This window comes from Amphiura filiformis, chromosome 2 (genome assembly GCF_039555335.1).
Source record: "Amphiura filiformis chromosome 2, Afil_fr2py, whole genome shotgun sequence".
Lineage (NCBI taxonomy): Eukaryota > Metazoa > Echinodermata > Ophiuroidea > Amphilepidida > Amphiuridae > Amphiura > Amphiura filiformis.
In genome coordinates this window covers 36,163,971-36,182,376 of record NC_092629.1, presented here as the reverse complement: position 1 = coordinate 36,182,376, position 18,406 = coordinate 36,163,971, and the positions used below count along the sequence as shown (strand labels likewise).

General features: G+C 36.0%; 1 protein-coding gene across 1 annotated transcript in view; it reads left to right on the top strand.

Annotated features, from left to right (window-relative positions):
* The window catches only part of LOC140146158 (putative N-acetylated-alpha-linked acidic dipeptidase), a 49,911-nt gene extending 37,912 nt beyond the window's left edge, over positions 1–11,999 (top strand). Inside the window, exons 17-18 of the mRNA XM_072167916.1 lie at positions 737–829; positions 8,876–11,999. Coding sequence (XP_072024017.1) covers positions 737–829; positions 8,876–9,062 — 280 coding nt within the window. The 3' untranslated portion in view covers positions 9,063–11,999. The remainder of the gene's footprint in view (positions 1–736; positions 830–8,875) is intronic.
* The last annotated feature ends 6,407 nt before the right edge of the window (positions 12,000–18,406 follow it).

The following is an 18,406-nucleotide window of genomic DNA, read 5'->3' as shown; positions in this document are numbered from 1 at the left end:
AATGAGAAAACCGTTTCTTGAGTCGATCATGCTTTTTACGATGATCATATTTGCTTACCTATAGATGCTGTATTTATTGAGTTATCGTGTACCTAAATCGTCATTTTACCGAGAAAATGAACATTGAAATAATGGCCGTTGAAGTTTAAAGTGGTCACATTTTGCACTTTCATCGAATCTCACAGGAGAATGCGACAGTTTTCGTTTTTGTAACTTATATTATGTGAACATCGGGTAAATCCACAGCGCCTTGAGAAGTTTGAGCGAAATCCATTCATAACTTGATATTTAAATCGGGGAAAGAACTTGAAAAACCCACATTTTATCAGCTAAAACGGAGCCATTTGACCACTAGGTTTTGTGAAATCAGTGCTTCCGTGGTGTTTCCATAAGATGCGCCGCGCATGCAGATAAGCGTCGCGTATGCGTCGCGTATTTGTGCGTTAACAAATTGCGCGATACGCAACGCGATGAGTTGTTGCGCGCGTGTACCTTGCTGGTACAACAAAGATTTTCTTTCCTTTTCAATTTCAAACACGAGTGGAATAGTGAAATAAAATCCTTAAAATATTGCAGTTGGAGTTTACAAATCTGGATTTTCATTCCGTGTATTTATAAAAAACATAACAAGGTACAAACATATCATAAAAACTCAATTTTGAGAAAGAAACAATGGCTATAGAGTACACAGCCGCGTTAAATATTGTCTATTTCTTTTTTTATCATGTATATGCAGTACTTTACAGGTTCGTCAGATAAATGATCAAATGATGAAATTAGATCGAGCCTTTATTGATCCACTCGGGTTACCAGGAAGACCATTTGTAAGGTAAACAGAATGGGTTATATAATCCATAGACTCCTTTGGAAGACATGAGCTTATCTTCCACACAGGGAGTGTACATTTCAAATGGCTGTCGCCCATTCAGGTAGCCTCATTTAAAATTCACACTTCCTGTGTGGGAGACTAAGGTCATGTCTTTCATAGGCCCCCCTATGTCTCTAAGAATTTTAGGTCATGAAGATAGCACATTCCGTTCAGAAGTTACATGCTTTTAAAGGTGAACCTCATTGAAAATAAAGTTATATATCAATGGAAAGCTTATGATGTCAGGAAGCAGAAAAGAATATTTTTTATTTGCATAGCGTACCAGGGTAGACATAATCTCCATGCAAAGATTGGATATTGGCACCCCCCTAAATTACAAAACGAAATCGTTCAAATTGGGCGCTTTCGTTGATGACGTCAGCCCAGGGACACACAGTTACTTCCGGGTTTGATTGTAAACACAATGTCCGTGTATTACTGTGGAATGCATCGGGCCAATGCACGAATTCAGTCATTGTCAACTTACCTTACATGAAAAATGTCTTCAATAAAATAAGAATAACATGAAGGAAATATCATGATCAAATCAAGAATGAAGTTCCTGAATAAAGTGTGTGGATTTAAAAATGGGAAAAGTGCTGGCCGGGGTGATTTGGGATAGGCCAAGCCATCCACGATATGCATAGGGAATATTACAGTAAAGCACGAAGAGTGGAGATTCGCCGAAGAACCGGAAAGAAAACAGATTGCAAAAAATAACTGCTAGTGCTACCAGTTCAGATCGTCACACCAAGTTGAGATGAACTTATCACAATGAGAAAATGAAGGAATAGAATAAGGTACATGTACAGGATTTTGTAATTATTTCTTAGCTTTACAACCGGTCATGGCCGGTCGGCGGTCATGTATGATAGGCGAACACGTATATAGATAGGCCTACATACGAGATGAGCTCAGTGACTGACTGAGTCTCACTACGCCGAGTGTTCAGTATCCGCGACTGTACTGTACTTGCAGACAAAATGACCGATTTGATATTGACATTCTGATATTTCCAACTTATTGCTACTTCATCAGCAAAATTTATTCCTGTAAATGTTCCAAATATAAGGAACGATTGATCAAATCTGCTGAAACACCCCATGAGACACGGAGGACGAAGCCCCGAAGCGAGTCGCTGTGTTTGTGCATATCCGTCCTTCAATTTCTTCAGCAGTGCTAGCAATTTACGCATCGTATTCGGTAATCCATAAAACATGAATGTTTCACTTTTTCAGTACCGTACACTGATTGTACTATCATTAAAGAATCGTGACACAAGTGACAATATTTTAATTTTATTCAGATTTCAGAATTCCATCAAATAATGGTCTACTAAGCCTAAATTGTATTTATTTTATAATAAATCAGGCCGAGTATATGTTTCTTTCAATCGCGATTGTGTGGAAAGAATGTATTACCGCAATGCGCTAAATATGAAAACCTTTATATGGGCTGGATTTGATGAAATCGGCGGTTTTTATTAATTTTTTATTACTGCAAGACGATATTTTGTTTAATCAGATATTTTAAAATGAATCAAGGATAGGGAATGTCACAAACAAGTATTTAATTTGTTATTCGATCATGTTTATTCAGTCCATGACATGAACGGTAGCAGCAAGCATTTGCGCATGGGATTGATCCCAGCGCGAAATTCAAACTCAATTACCCAGTTATACCCAGCCAGTTATGACTGATTTTGTCAAAAATTTACGGAAAATTTATGTATTGACAATAATTCTATTATATATAGAAGGAGCCAGCAACTTGAAGATTCCTCTAATTTCAAGCTTTATTGTGAAAATCAGACTTGCCGGGCAGCTTGCAATGTACAGGAAGCAAGTCTTGTTTACATGTTTCCGAGTAGGATCACGTGACTGCGAACCCTGAGCTTACGTCACGAGCATTCCCAAGGTCATAGACGATTGATTTGGGTGCTTTTTGGGCGCCTTAAAAAAGACCAAAAATTCATTCATTTTTTTAATTTTTCAGCTTTATTGGCCATCAAAAAAATCGGAAAAAATAATTTTTAGTATCCTGACATCATAAGCTTTCCATTGATATATAACTTTATTTTCAATGAGGTTCACCTTTAAAGGTGAACCTCATTGAAAATAAAGTTATATATCAATGGAAAGCTTATGATGTCAGGAAGCAGAAAAGAATATTTTTTATTTGCATAGCGTACCAGGGTAGACATAATCTGAGTCTCCATGCAAAGATTGGATATTGGCACCCCCCCCTAAATTACAAAACGAAATCGTTCAAATTGGGCGCTTTCGTTGATGACGTCAGCCCAGGGACACACAGTTACTTCCGGGTTTGATTGTAAACACAATGTCCGTGTATTACTGTGGCATGCATCGGGCCAATGCACGAATTCAGTCATTGTCAACTTACCTTACATGAAAAATGTCTTCAATAAAATAAGAATAACACGAAGGAAATATCATGATCAAATCAAGAATGAAGTTCCTGAATAAAGTGTGTGGATTTAAAAATGGGAAAAGTGCTGGCCGGGGTGATTTGGGATAGGCCAAGCCATCCACGATATGCATAGGGAATATTACAGTAAAGCACGACGAGTGGAGATTCGCCGAAGAACCGGAAAGAAAACAGATTGCAAAAAATAACTGCTAGTGCTACCAGTTCAGATCGTCACACCAAGTTGAGATGAACTTATCACAATGAGAAAATGAAGGAATAGAATAAGGTACATGTACAGGATTTTGTAATTATTTCTTAGCTTTACAACCGGTCATGGCCGGTCGGCGGTCATGTATGATAGGCGAACACGTATATAGATAGGCCTACATACGAGATGAGCTCAGTGACTGACTGAGTCTCACTACGCCGAGTGTTCAGTATCCGCGACTGTACTGTACTTGCAGACAAAATGACCGATTTGATATTGACATTCTGATATTTCCAACTTATTGCTACTTCATCAGCAAAATTTATTCCTGTAAATGTTCCAAATATAAGGGAACGATTGATCAAATCTGCTGAAACACCCCATGAGACACACGCACAAGTGCTGAGGACGAAGCCCCGAAGCGAGTCGCTGTGTTTGTGCATATCCGTCCCTTCAATTTCTTCAGCAGTGCTAGCAATTTACGCATCGTATTCGGTAATCCATAAAACATGAATGTTTCACTTTTTCAGTACCGTACACTGATTGTACTATCATTAAAGAATCGTGACACAAGTGACAATATTTTAATTTTATTCAGATTTCAGAATTCCATCAAATAATGGTCTACTAAGCCTAAATTGTATTTATTTTATAATAAATCAGGCCGAGTATATGTTTCTTTCAATCGCGATTGTGTGGAAAGAATGTATTACCGCAATGCGCTAAATATGAAAACCTTTATATGGGCTGGATTTGATGAAATCGGCGGTTTTTTATTAATTTTTTTATTACTGCAAGACGATATTTTGTTTAATCAGATATTTTAAAATGAATCAAGGATAGGGAATGTCACAAACAAGTATTTAATTTGTTATTCGATCATGTTTATTCAGTCCATGACATGAACGGTAGCAGCAAGCATTTGCGCATGGGATTGATCCCAGCGCGAAATTCAAACTCAATTACCCAGTTATACCCAGCCAGTTATGACTGATTTTGTCAAAATTTACGGAAAATTTATGTATTGACAATAATTCTATTATATATAGAAGGAGCCAGCAACTTGAAGATTCCTCTAATTTCAAGCTTTATTGTGAAAATCAGACTTGCCGGGCAGCTTGCAATGTACAGGAAGCAAGTCTTGTTTACATGTTTCCGAGTAGGATCACGTGACTGCGAACCCTGAGCTTACGTCACGAGCATTCCCAAGGTCATAGACGATTGATTTGGGTGCTTTTTGGGCGCCTTAAAAAGACCAAAAATTCATTATTTTTTTAATTTTTCAGCTTTATTGGCCATCAAAAAAATCGGAAAAAATAATTTTTAGTATCCTGACATCATAAGCTTTCCATTGATATATAACTTTATTTTCAATGAGGTTCACCTTTAAATGAAGTGACATATCGATTGAGATTGCAATAAATATTTTGAGCAGTGAAATATTTATTGCACAGGTGCTCTTAATCAATATCTTACTTACTTTAACAAATGTAACTTCTGAGCTGATTGAGTTATCTTCATGATCTTAAATTCTTAGAAGATAAAACTACTATAATTTTAAATATTAAAAAAAATGAGCCTACACTGCTGGTACATTACATAATGAAATATTTTTGCAAAAATGACAGGTTGTTGGTTCCAATCATTTTGATACAGTTTGTACTTTTTTGCAAAAAAAAGTATCTTATTGTGTTCCCTTGTTGCATCCTTTTACCATGTCATGATGTGAGGGTCATTGTAAAGAAAGTAACATGATATGATAGTGAAGTAATGATAAGATACCATTTTTCCAATTATTAGGGCCAAGGACCATATTGGACTATCCCAGTTAAAATCCATACACCTCCATATCCCATGTCAAAACCAGACACTTTTGGGCAGGTTATCAATTTTGTGGTTTTTACATATCTTAAATATAGAGACATTTTGCTCCACAACGCCGTACCGTATGCCCCAATGAAATCGGACATTCCTAAGCGAAGATATTGAGTCATAAGTTATGGTATTATAAAATTGGAAATTGAGATATCGGCTTTTAAAAATATTATTGACAATGTTGAGAGTAGGAATTACCTTGCAAAATGTCTCAAAAAATACAAGATGCCAGTTATAATCCAATCTGAAACTATCATACAATATTTTAAACATTAATAACATCACAAATTCGCAACAAACCCAAATTGTGAAAAAAATCACCCCGGACAGATTTGTGGCTATTTATACCCGCATGCGAAGCATGGACGGGTATATTGCCATATCCTGTGGTTTCATCTCCTTCTCCTTCTCCATCAAACACATCATTCTGACAAGGCTAGCGCTAAAACTACAAAGGCCCTGGGGCCCATATGTGGTACACTTATGGGCCCTACCCCATAGAAGTGCCTTTTGCCCATCTTGGCCCCAGAGGTCAAAGGTCACGGGGCCCCAGGGGCCCAAATGTGAAAATACAAAGCACGCCGTTTCTCATCAAATGAAGCAGCGTCAGGGCCCTGAGTTGGTACACTGATAGCCCTAGGGGTACTCTATATTTACAAATATTCAAGAGCCCCATGTGTTATATATTAAGGGCCCCAGGGGCCCAAATGTTAAAATATGGTGCAACAGATTGACAAGCCTAGCTCTAAAAGTACAAGATCATTAGGGCTCATATGTGGCATATGTATGGGCCCTAAGTTGTAGATGTGCCTTTTGCCCATTTTGGCCCCAGATATACAAGGCTGGGGCCCCAGGGGCCCTAATGTTAAAACAAAGGGCCGGCCGTTTCTCAGCAAATAAAGTAGCTACAGGGTTCAGATTTGGTACACAGATATGTATTTTAGTATTATATTGTCATATGTATATATAACCCGCATATGTCACATAATATGGGCCCCAGGGCCCCAAACGCTAAAACATAGGGCCGGCCCTTACTCAGTAAATAAAGCAACTACAATGCCCAGCTTGAGTCTACTGATAGCTCTTGAGAATCATACTTTAACATATGTACATGAGCCCCATAAGTCATATATATTGGGCCCCAGGGCCCCAAATGTTAAAACAAAGGGCCGGCCGTTTCTCATCATATAAAGCAGCTTTATGGCTCAGAGTTTGTACACAGATTGCACCTGGGAATTACATTGTTATATGTACATACGAGGGGCAGTCAGTATGTTTTAAGAGTTGACTCGTGACGTCATTTGTGGATTGTTTTCATGGCATTTCTCAATGATTACATAAACACTGTACCTTTGTCTTTCAAACAACACATGTAAAAATTATATCATACACATGATTACGTAACAGCATTAGCATAAAATCAATAGTCTATGGACACTGCAAAAAGGCGGGCTTTTAAATTACAGAAAAAACACGTGTTTACAATGTCCGAGAACAGCAAAAGTACAAGGTGCATATGGCTAGTTTTGGGCAGGAATAAACACTAGGTCATCAGTTTGCATTTGGTAAAATATGAGAGTTGGCCATTAAACTTTGGTGGAAATGGGACGTCTGGAAACTTCAACAACTTTAGGGCTTGAATGGAAGCGAAATTATTCTGCAAAAATGGCGAAAATGAAAAAGCAGTTATTACAAATGACATCAAATATCTCCAAAATGAAACAGACTAAAATTTAATGACTGGTCACGTGTGAGAGCTGGTACTCAGTGCGATGATAACTGGTGCAAATCAAACAACAATCTCATGCATGCGTAGGTGGGATGACCGATACAACATGGTGGAAATGCACGAAAATTGCAAAATTCCATGTAAATAGGGCCTAAAATATTACAAAATGCTATGAAAATTGTGATTTAAATATTCATATGAATTTTTATGGATGATCTCAACCTGAAATGAACAGAAAAGTTTTAAAAATAAATTTCTCATTCAAACGATGGCCTCTCTCTTTGTACTACTACTTTTTGTATAAATGTAACAAAGGTAGAATAACAGTTATATTTTAATCACGGATTCAAATATTTTCTAGGGAGTCTCCCGTTTAAATATTTGGAGATTTGTCAACAGAACTGGCAAAAAAATTTAAATTTCCACGTTTGCTATTTTTGGCAATATCAAGATTTTTAAAAAAGAAAAGCCTTGTTTTAGTCAAAAATAAGACATATTTGACCACGCATTTTAAATGAACTAAAACCTTTACAGCCCAACAAACATGGTTTAATGAACGGGTAGTTTGTGTTCTATTACTGTTCCAAAAGGCAGCATTTTCCATTCTTTAAATCCCGAGAAAATATAGAAAATACTACAATACCTCATTTCAGCCTCTTATTTCCCTTAAAGAAAACGACTCAATTTCACCAGGTGACTCTAGACCATTGATTTTATGCTAATGCTGTTACGTAATCATGTGTGTGATATAATTTTTACATGTGTTGTTTGAAAGACAAAGGTACAGTGTTTATGTAATCATTGAGAAATGCCATGAAAACGAACCACAAATGACGTCACGAGTCAACTCTTAAAACATACTGACTGCCCCTCGTATGAGCCCTATATATCACATAATATTGGTCCCAAGGCCCCAAACGCTAAAACATAGGGCCGGCCGTTACTCAGTAAATAAAGTAGCTACAGTGGCCAGCTTGAGTCTACTGATAGCACTAGAGAATTATACTTCAACATATTTATGTACATGGGCCTCATAAGTCAAATATTATGGGCCCCAGGGCCCCAAATGTTAAAACAAAGGGCGGGCTGTTTCTCATCAAAGAAAGCAGCTTCCGGGCTCAGAATATGTACACAGATAGCACCTGAGAATTGTTACTAACACCCACACACCCATCCACCCCACACACGTAGGACTAAACAGACGGATCGTATTATATCATAATTGGAAATACCAGCGTGAAGCGTTAAGGCTGTTCCAGTTAAATTAGATACCCATTGGCTGTTCCATTTAATTTACATACTCCCTCTGAAATGGCCCCAAAAAAGGCTGTTCCATTTAATTTACATGCTCCCTCTGGAATAGTTTCCCCTAATCATATTGCATAGCCTCACTGTGAGTAAGAGATACTGACAACAGCAACCTATGGAGAGTAAGAGAGACGACTCCCCTGGGAGGGGACTTTTTACAATTTCTTTATTTTTAGTGCTACGACAGTGCAACCTATATTCAATTAAAGCTTGTGAATTGGACTTTCACTTGGACTTTCACTTTTCAATGTTCTGCCCAATTGGGCGACTTTTTACAATTTCTTTATTTTAAGTCCTCAGCAAATTACACCGATAACATGCGGGTATGGCCGTATTTGTGTACAAATATATAGCCTTCTAGTTCTCCATTTACGATCCTACCCAAAAGTGTCTGGTTTTGACATGGGATATCACATATATATGTCAATCAATTTCTCTTTGCTACTGTTTTTTTCAGACATGTTCTTTTTGCACCAAGCAGCAAGAATGCATACGCTAGTGACAAGTTTGCTGGTATTGCCGATGCCATGTTTGATATTGATAATAACCTGGATGCTAACAAATGGGAAACAGTGAAGCAACAATTGGCTGCGGTTACATTTGCTATTCAATCAGCTGCAAGTACACTAGTGGCACCTGCATAGAGGGCTAAGGGACTTAGGCTACAATAACTTTTTGTGGAAACTTAGTATATCATGCAGTCAGGAACTACAAATTGAACTTTTGAATAAAAATTCAAATGTTATGATACAGTATGTTGCATATTGATTACCATTTACTATGCAAGCATGGTGGGATCTGCCTACAGGGCCAACGACTAAGGCTACAATATAACTTTGAACTTCTGAGTCCGAGGACTAGGACTGATATTATAGTTTGTTTGGCTTATAATTGGCACAAAAAAGAGAGACTCATACCATCATGTATTGATATACGACATGCATGCAGTTGGGCACAGCACATATGGTAGTTCTACGTTCTGTAATATATGGCCGCATGGCTTACAAAGCTTATATGAATTTACGGGAGTATGAGTTGGGACTTAAAGATTTTATTGATGTGCAGAACAAAAATTGAATTTTTGCCAATTATAAGCCAAACAAATTATAGAAGACTTGTTTACTTGCTCTGTCTTTCCTATTTCTAAACTAAAATAATTTGTAGCCTTTGAAGGTGTAACTTCAGAGTGATCACTTGCAACTTTTTTTACATTTTCCAGTTGAAATACATACACCCTCTATGGAAGACTTGACCTGAATCTCTCAGATAGGGAATGTGAATTTCAAATTTCAGGGAACCCCATTTGAAAGTCACACTATGTGGAAGATTAAGGTCAAGGGGTGTATGGATTTCAACTGGAATAGTCCATTGATTTATCATCTTGTCATGTGTGCCTCTTGTTTGTATATAAATATTGTAGATTGTAAATATATGTAAATTTTAGTCCTTCCATGTACCAACAGGTGCATCTCACCCTGGGGGACAGTGTTTCCTGTTTTAGTCACAGATGTACGACCAGATGGTAGTTAGTTGCCACTGGCTTGAAATAGTAAGATTGACCAAAATCTCCTTTTACTCCAGTTTTAGGCTACAAATGCCCTAATATTTGCCCTTTTAGCATTAAAATTGCATATTTTGTGCATTTGACCTGGTAAAGTCATTTCAGAAGCAGACAATTTGGAAATGTTGTCCCCCTTGGCTCAGTGGTGCCGGTATGCACCTGATGTGTCATGGTTTACAGGGATCAGCCCACAGTTTGAGGTGTGTTTGTCACTAAAACAATGTTTTGGTATACTACTTAAAATATTTAAAGAATGAAAAACTGACAATCCTCAATCTTGTGCAAAAACCCTTGGAAAACTTGGCATTTTGAAGATCACATTAAAATCCATACACCCCCAATGGAAGACATGAACTTACAAGGCGTGTAAATTTCAAATGGGGTTACCTAAATGTGTGACTCCATTTGATATCTACACCCCTGTGTAGGAGATTATTAAGGTATCATCTTCCATGGGGTGTATGGATTTCAAATGGAATATTCCATTAATATTCCTGTGAATTGTGGAGGTGGGAAATGTTTCATGAGTAATGTTATGTTACTCACTTACTCCCCCTTCCTCCCCAAGTAACAATGTTGGAGTGGTCAGTGCAACCACCGTTAACTATTTTTCAGCGTTTAACATTGTTAAAGGGAGCGGAGATTTGTGAAATAAAGAAGTGCCCCAACATTTTTGCGCATGACTGCTGATTTCATTATTTGTGACATGATCTGCTCCATGGGGGCCAAAGGAAGCATTTTTGAAAATTGAGTTATTATAATTATTACCTTGTAGTAACATTAGGCTATCAGACATGGTTATAAAGTTATGAGGTTTTGTGATGTGTATTTTCTTATGTATGTTATTGTTTTTACCCCATATTTTTGCCTTTATCTTTTTTTCAAATTTGCCGCCTTTGGCCCCCATTGACCAGATCGTGTCACATTTGTTCTATTCTCATGATGCTAATAAGTGGTGTTCAGTGTTGTGGGCCTTGGTAGTGAAAGTGTTCTGTTGCCTAAACATTATTGAATTAATTAACATTAATCTGATTTACAATGTTAAAACTGTGACCCACTTCAACAAAATTGGGAACAAGATGCCCAACAAGTTTTTGAGTTGTAGGTTTCCAAAGATGACATTCCCATAAAATTCAAATTTTGAAATTCTTAATTTCACGGTACTTGACTGTGGGACTACATACATGTAAGTGGACTTTCAAATCCTTGGATTTCTACATACTTAATGTAAGATTTAGCTATGTTTCATTTGGCAAAACAGGATAACATTTTTTGAATAAAAAATATTATTCTGTATTTTTCTCGAATAGAGAGTAGATGTTTACATTTCTTCTACAATTTAATATATAATAGTACTAAAAAAGTACAATTTTATACAGGGTGAATAAATGAATAAACTTCAAACATCAAAAATCACCTTGAAAATAAATAACATTTAATTCTTTTCTTGTTATTGAATAATACAGGCTGGACCAAAATTATTAATAACAAATGCTATATTATCATTGCTTTTAAATTTACATGCAAGACCTATAACTAAAGGCTTAAATTAAATGTGGTTTTTTTACCTTCATGTACAATACTCAGAGTTAACATAGTATCAAGACACAGGGGATTACACAGCTTGAGCTGGGCTATTCCAGTTGAAATCCATACACCCCCTGTGAAAGACATGACCTAAATCTTCCACACAAGGAGTGTGAATCTCAATCGGGGTTACCTAAAAGGGCAACTCCATTAGAAATCTACACTCACTATATGGTAGATTTAGCTCATGTCTTCCATAAGGGGGTGTATGGATTTCAACTAGAATAGTCCAATATGAGCTGTCTAATCCCTGAATAAAGGTCTTGACATTATGCTAATTCTGTGTATGCTTACATGAAGAATAGCCCCACAACCGTACAGCCAAGTACGGTACAATTCTGCCCATGCCCAAGGCATGTACAAGATCCTATATTACACTATTCCATAGTAAATCATTTCACATTAGGTTAAAATAATGCTATGTCTCAAAGCCCATGGCAGTTTAACAAACGAATGCGGAACATGTTTTTTTAAAACTTAATTTTGAATTATGAGTGTCATCTTTGAGCGTTCAAAAGTACAGTATAAAATTTTAGTTGATTTACGCATCTGAAGTACAAATATCAATTGTTTTATACCTAAACAATGCAAGTATTTTCTTCAAAAAAGAATTTCATGATTTTACCGCAAAAGACACAGCATTTTTTTAGCCTTATTAATTCAAAATATTCATATCAATAACAATAAATTGACATCAAAATATCTACAATCACTACAATCTAAAAAATAAACTTCAAATAAATCGACCTCATTTTGTGACACAGACATTTGCATTGATTTGATAAAATGTATATTTTAAATAATTCCACTATTGAATTTCAAAAAGAGTTAGGGTGTTGCCCTGCAACTAAAACATAATATATTAAATATTGATTTGGTAATTTAATTGTTAATAGAAACATTAGTGTAATTGCTATTAGGGTTTGCGGGAGGGGGTTAGGGGGTTGATCCCCCCATGAGTTGGTTTGCTAACTCAACCCAAGAAAATTTCAGCAACAGAACATGGTTAAACATCCAGTTAGTGGCTAGTAGTCTCAGCTGACAAGTGGCGGTGCTAGGGGGATGTGGCAGGGGAAAATTACCCCAGTCAGAAGTCAGAACTCTTTCCCCCAGTTACACCCCCTGTATGTTTTACCCAAAATTTTGGGCAAAATTTGTTGATTTTCAATTCCCTTTTCCCCCATGCCCCACCCTCCGAAAAGAGAAAAAAATCCCTTGCGCCGCCACTGCAGACGACAGGTGGGTTTTGAAGCCATCCCTTTACCAATTGCTGAAGTCTTTCCCTTGAGAAAATCTACAAAGTATACAATTGATAATCCGGTTGAATATTTTGAAAAGATATATAAAAGCTGTATATAATATAATGGTTATTATTCAAAAACTGTCCCAAGCAATAATATATGGTAGAATATAAATGGCATTTTGATGACCTATGCTCATGATGATGAGCTTCAGATACAAAATTAAATGATTGGGGGTTTAGGGTAAGAATGCCCTAGCTGCAATAAAGCTGCCACATGTTATATTTTGAGATTGTGCACAATAGAGTATGCAGCAATTGTCAAATGTATATAGGGCAGCTATTGCAGTTTGGATTTTTTAACACTAATCCCTCAACATGAAAGTGTTACATGTATCAGAAGTACAACACTAATCTGGAGTTTAGGGCAAGAAGGGCTATCTGCAATAGCTGCCAGATGTTATATTTTGAGATTATGCACACAAAAGGATGCAGCAATTGTCAAATGTATATAGGGCAGCTATTGCAGTTAGGACTTTCTCACACTAATCCCTCGACATAAAAGTGTTACATGTATCAGAAGTACAACACTAATCTGGGGTTTAGGGCAAGAAGGGCTATCTGCAATAGCTGCCAGGTACCATATTTTAAGATTGTATACAATATAGAATGCAGAAATTGTCAAAATGTCTGCAGGGCAGCTATTGCAGAGAAGACCCTCTTACTCTAATCCCTCCAAATGAAAGTGCTATCAGCAGTACAAAAAACATCTGATGACTCTTTAAAAAGAATGAAAACTGTGTGATATTAACAGTAAGTAGCAGGCTGTTGCTATCAATATATATACATAATACTGCTATAGAATTTAGAATGTAATACGTAGTACATTCAAGCAGGCTTCAAATTACCCAGGTGCACACATTTCCTTTGCATGCACTGCTTCTGATCATTTTGAATGACATTTTCTGACGAGAACCTACCTATGAATAAACATTTTCGGTAAATCCCATAAGCACTTTCATGAGTACAGATAAATATTATAGTACAATTTATAAGATACTATTATTAGCAGTACAGTGTGCTACTCAGAATTGAGTGCTATAAACAATACATGCAAAATTGGAAAGTTTTGCAGTACAAATTGCATTATTTCTGCTTAAACCTTACGGTACATGGCTGTAATTGGCAAGAATATGCATCACATACAGAGAAGATGTATTACTCTTCCTAGAATCCTTTGCAACATGATGCATCTCCTCATTACATCAAATGACACTCCGATTACTTTGTACAGGTTCCCTATGTTTTCATGTTGAGAATATACTGGCTAAACATGGGTCGATAGTCAAGAAATAAACATATTTTGCAAGATCTGGATGTGCTCTGTTCATTGAGATACTTTTTTCACTATCGACCCATGTTGCACTACAGAGCAAATATGTACAGAAAATTGAAATGGAAGAAATGCATTGTGGGAAGTGTAAGATATCTCTTCTGTATCATATACTTCTGTTTGACATAATACAAACTACTGGTGATCAAACACAGGAAATGACAGTCATGGCCAAATCCAAGAGGTCAACTGCTACTAATTTGACGATAAACATGCCAGCCAGGGTTGCATGATCTAAATCGTGTTCATTTTAAATCTTGATTTAAATTGCGATTCAAATCAATTTTTAATTTTTTTAAAATTAATTATGGACAATTCCATATAATTTATTTACTTATTTATTTATTTATATCATTTGGAACAAGGCCAGGCAGATCCAATATTGATTACACAATAAATTGAAGGATTGCCCTTACATTAAACTGCATTAGCCTATTTTTGATGGTCTTTATGATTTTAAATAACTTTAAAGAATCCTTTGCATGTCTTTTATACCAGTTACAATATTTTTCAATGGAAACTACCTTGATTTATCTAATGATAATTTTTTAAGGTTTTACATCAACAATATTTTGCACTTGAGTTACAATTGTTTGATTTTTAGTGCATAATTTGAATTAACACTGAGACATTGTGTTGAGCCACTTTAGTTGACTTTAGTGGATGTTATGTGAAAAAACAACTAGAATTACACGGTTCATAAAAAAAAATCAGCAACCCTATAATGCTAGCAACTTATGTAGATCACTACAAATGCTCTACATGTACATTGCAGTTGGTTTATCCATCATGTACACCTACATGTTATGCCTACACCAAATCAGTCTAAATTTCATAGAGGGATTAGACAGCTTATTTCCTAAGCTGTAAAATTAATCTGTGTCTGGATACTAAGCTAACTCTATACTGTAGGCTTACATAGTTTGATACTATTCAATTATATATAGATCAACAACATGATATTGTCATACACATAAAACACACACATTCAGAATGGAGGGAAGTGAGAAGGGGAAACATACAAAAACACAACATGTAAGATCACAAGAACATTTCAGCCATTAATGGGCTATTCCAGTTGAAAAACATACACCCCCTATGGAAGAATGACCGTAATCTCTCACACCGGGGGTGTGTAGATTTCAAGTAAGAGTTACCCATGCAGGTATCTCAATTTCAACCAACAGCTCATAACTAGCGGGAAGTCACTGAGAGGAGTTATGAACAGAGACGAGGGGATCTACAATCTAAGTCATGTTTATGATCCACTGTTGACGACTGCTAGCAAGACTAACATCGCTACCAGAAGTGACATAACTGCCCGACAGTCAGCAGCTGTTGGATCATCACAACAACAACAAGCTTCGAAAAAATCAGTGGTTCACTAACGAAACTGTCAGTAAGAAAATAGCAAGTGTTTGACAAATCAAAAACTCTTTAATTAACAATCAAATAAAGCACAGATCTCTTAATAATACTATTTATTTTGTATTGGAAGCTGAAAGATTAACAACATTTTTTCAGCACCTTAAGTATAAGAATCTATATATTATTAAGTTACATGGTAAGGGTCAGTTATACAATGGGCTATTCCAGTTGAATTCCATACTCCCCCCTATAGAAGACATGACCCTAATCTTCCACACAGTGCGAGTGAATATCAAATGGGAGTTACCTGAATGGGTGATTCCACAGGGGGTGTAGTTTTTAAATGGAGTCACCCATTCAAGTAACTCAATTTGAAATATACAACCCCTGTGAGGGAGATTAAAGTCATGTCTTTCATAGGGGTTTATGGATTTCAACTGTAACAGCCCAATCACACTTCTCTAGTCTATAGATGAGTAGACTTGTGGCTTCATTGCCTGGCAGAATGCTCGCGCATCATCACAATTCCATTGTTCCTTGCCCGTATATCATATTTCGTTCAGGACCCGATGCTTTTCAAAATCCTGCCACGTCACAATTAAGGCTACTGAACAGTGAAGTGGTTGTATGCAGTTCCCTCAAGCATATCAATATACCAGTCCCTTGCTTTTGTTGATAAAATATGAGGTCAACTCATCTATAGTCTAAAACATAGTTCAAGTAGTAGAAAGCATAAACTGTGACATTAAGTATACAAGAAAAAAAGCTTGGTATATATACTATCAAACTACACTAATAATCTCTATCCGCTCACTTGGCGCCAGCGCCCATGTGGTAAGCACCTACAGGGAAAGTGACCAAAGCAATGGGTTGTATAAGAGATAATCAGATCAGGCGATTTCATTTGTGATCCACTCAGGCCAAAGTCAGAAATTTTGAAAATTGAGAGTTACTACCATAACTAACTTGCTCAGTACCTGCACTTACTGATGGTGAATCTCTTGAATACTTAGTTGCAAAATTATGAACCTTTTATGTGTCCAATATCTTATGTTTGTTATTGGTTTTCCCTCACTTTCTGCCTATATATCTCAGTTTCATTGTTGCCAACTTTTAGCTTGATTGATCAGATCTGGTCACATTTGAAATCCATACACTCCCCCATTGGAAGACAAGAACTTAATCTCCTACACAGGGAGTATGTATTTCGAGTTAAGTTACCTGAATGGGCAAATCCATGACTTTGTGAAGTCTACACACTCCATGTGTGAAAGATGTCTTTGATAATGAGGTATGGATTTCAAATGGGACAGCCTGGTTACTGATATAAAGTTTGCATAATTATAATATACACAGTTATAAATAAGTTCACATTCCATTCCATGAATCTGCAATTCTATATAAGTTCACATTACTTTAATTTTAAGACAAAATCCCTCAAAAATAATTGTTTTTAAAAACCGTACACCTAGATATTTATAACCACCATATTTGCACAACATTGTATATGGCTCAAAATATGCTAAGGTGTCATATTATAGCCATATATTTTGACATCTTTTTTTTAAAATAATAATTATAGAAATGGAATATTTGCTAGTTTAGTGGCAAGTTTAGGTAGTAAAGACATAGCATACACAATTTAAGTAAAATCCTTTCACTCTAAATAATAAAAAAATAAAAAATAGCTGTAAAAATGCCTATTTTTACACTTTTATTTGTAACATGCCAAGAGACGCCTTTTTTCAACAGCTTTTAATTTTTTTTATGGATCCTTATAGAAATTCATGTGACCTGTTTCCCAAAATGGTGCAGTAAACCAATCAAAAAAACAGAAAGAGGCATTATGAATTATAAGTTAACAGATCAAAAAAGGATTTAAAAGTTTGCCTTGCGTATGTTACTATTGTCTGTCAAACTTTTGATTGATTTTGAAGTCCCTCAGTTTTTTATAAACAAAGACTTGAAGCATAAACTAAAGGGTAAATCTATTGTAAATAACTTCATTTCTCCATATTATAATCAATTTGTAAGTGGCTGCCATCTTTTTGAACATATAACAATTTTAAAATTTTTCTTGAAATGTCTGTCAAATAGTAACATACGCAAGACGGTGCTGTAATTCCTGCTAAACTAGGGTGATACAGCTAATTATGCTACATGACATAGCATTTAGCTCCACCTAGCTTTGTGGCACTATCACTTTGTGAGGAGAAGCTTTTTTGATGACACAATCCATTGTTAAGTGTTGTCTGTCAAACATTTGTACGCAAGTAACATACGCAAGATTTGTATGTGTCTGTCAAAAGTAACATACGCAATACGTTAAAAAAATTAAAAATCACTTGATGTTCACATTATGATGATAGTTTAGAGTTTATAAAAGTGTTTTAAAACATGTGATTTATAAACTGCATGTGATCTTTATTCAATTTCCCATCTTGAACTACTGTTTTTGCCAAATTATTATTCTGTATGTTACATTTGACAGACATCTTATGCGTATGTTATGGCTTGACAGACACACATATTTTATTTATAACAATTTATCCTCCTTATTGTAATATTTGGACACATTTTTTTCCACAATCAGTTGCTGTAGGTCCTACACCTAAATAACCACAACATACCTTATGTAATACTTTATAAATGTTTATTTGATTGCAGAAAATCATCAAAATTGTGTCTGTCAAATATAACATACGCAAGGGCTAGAAAATTAAATTTGTGAAGTAAATGGTCTATAACTTATCTTTCTTTTAGTGTATTATGAACGATATATGTGCATACTATAATTTAAACCTGGTTGGAGACCAAAAGAAAAGAGCTGGAAAAATAA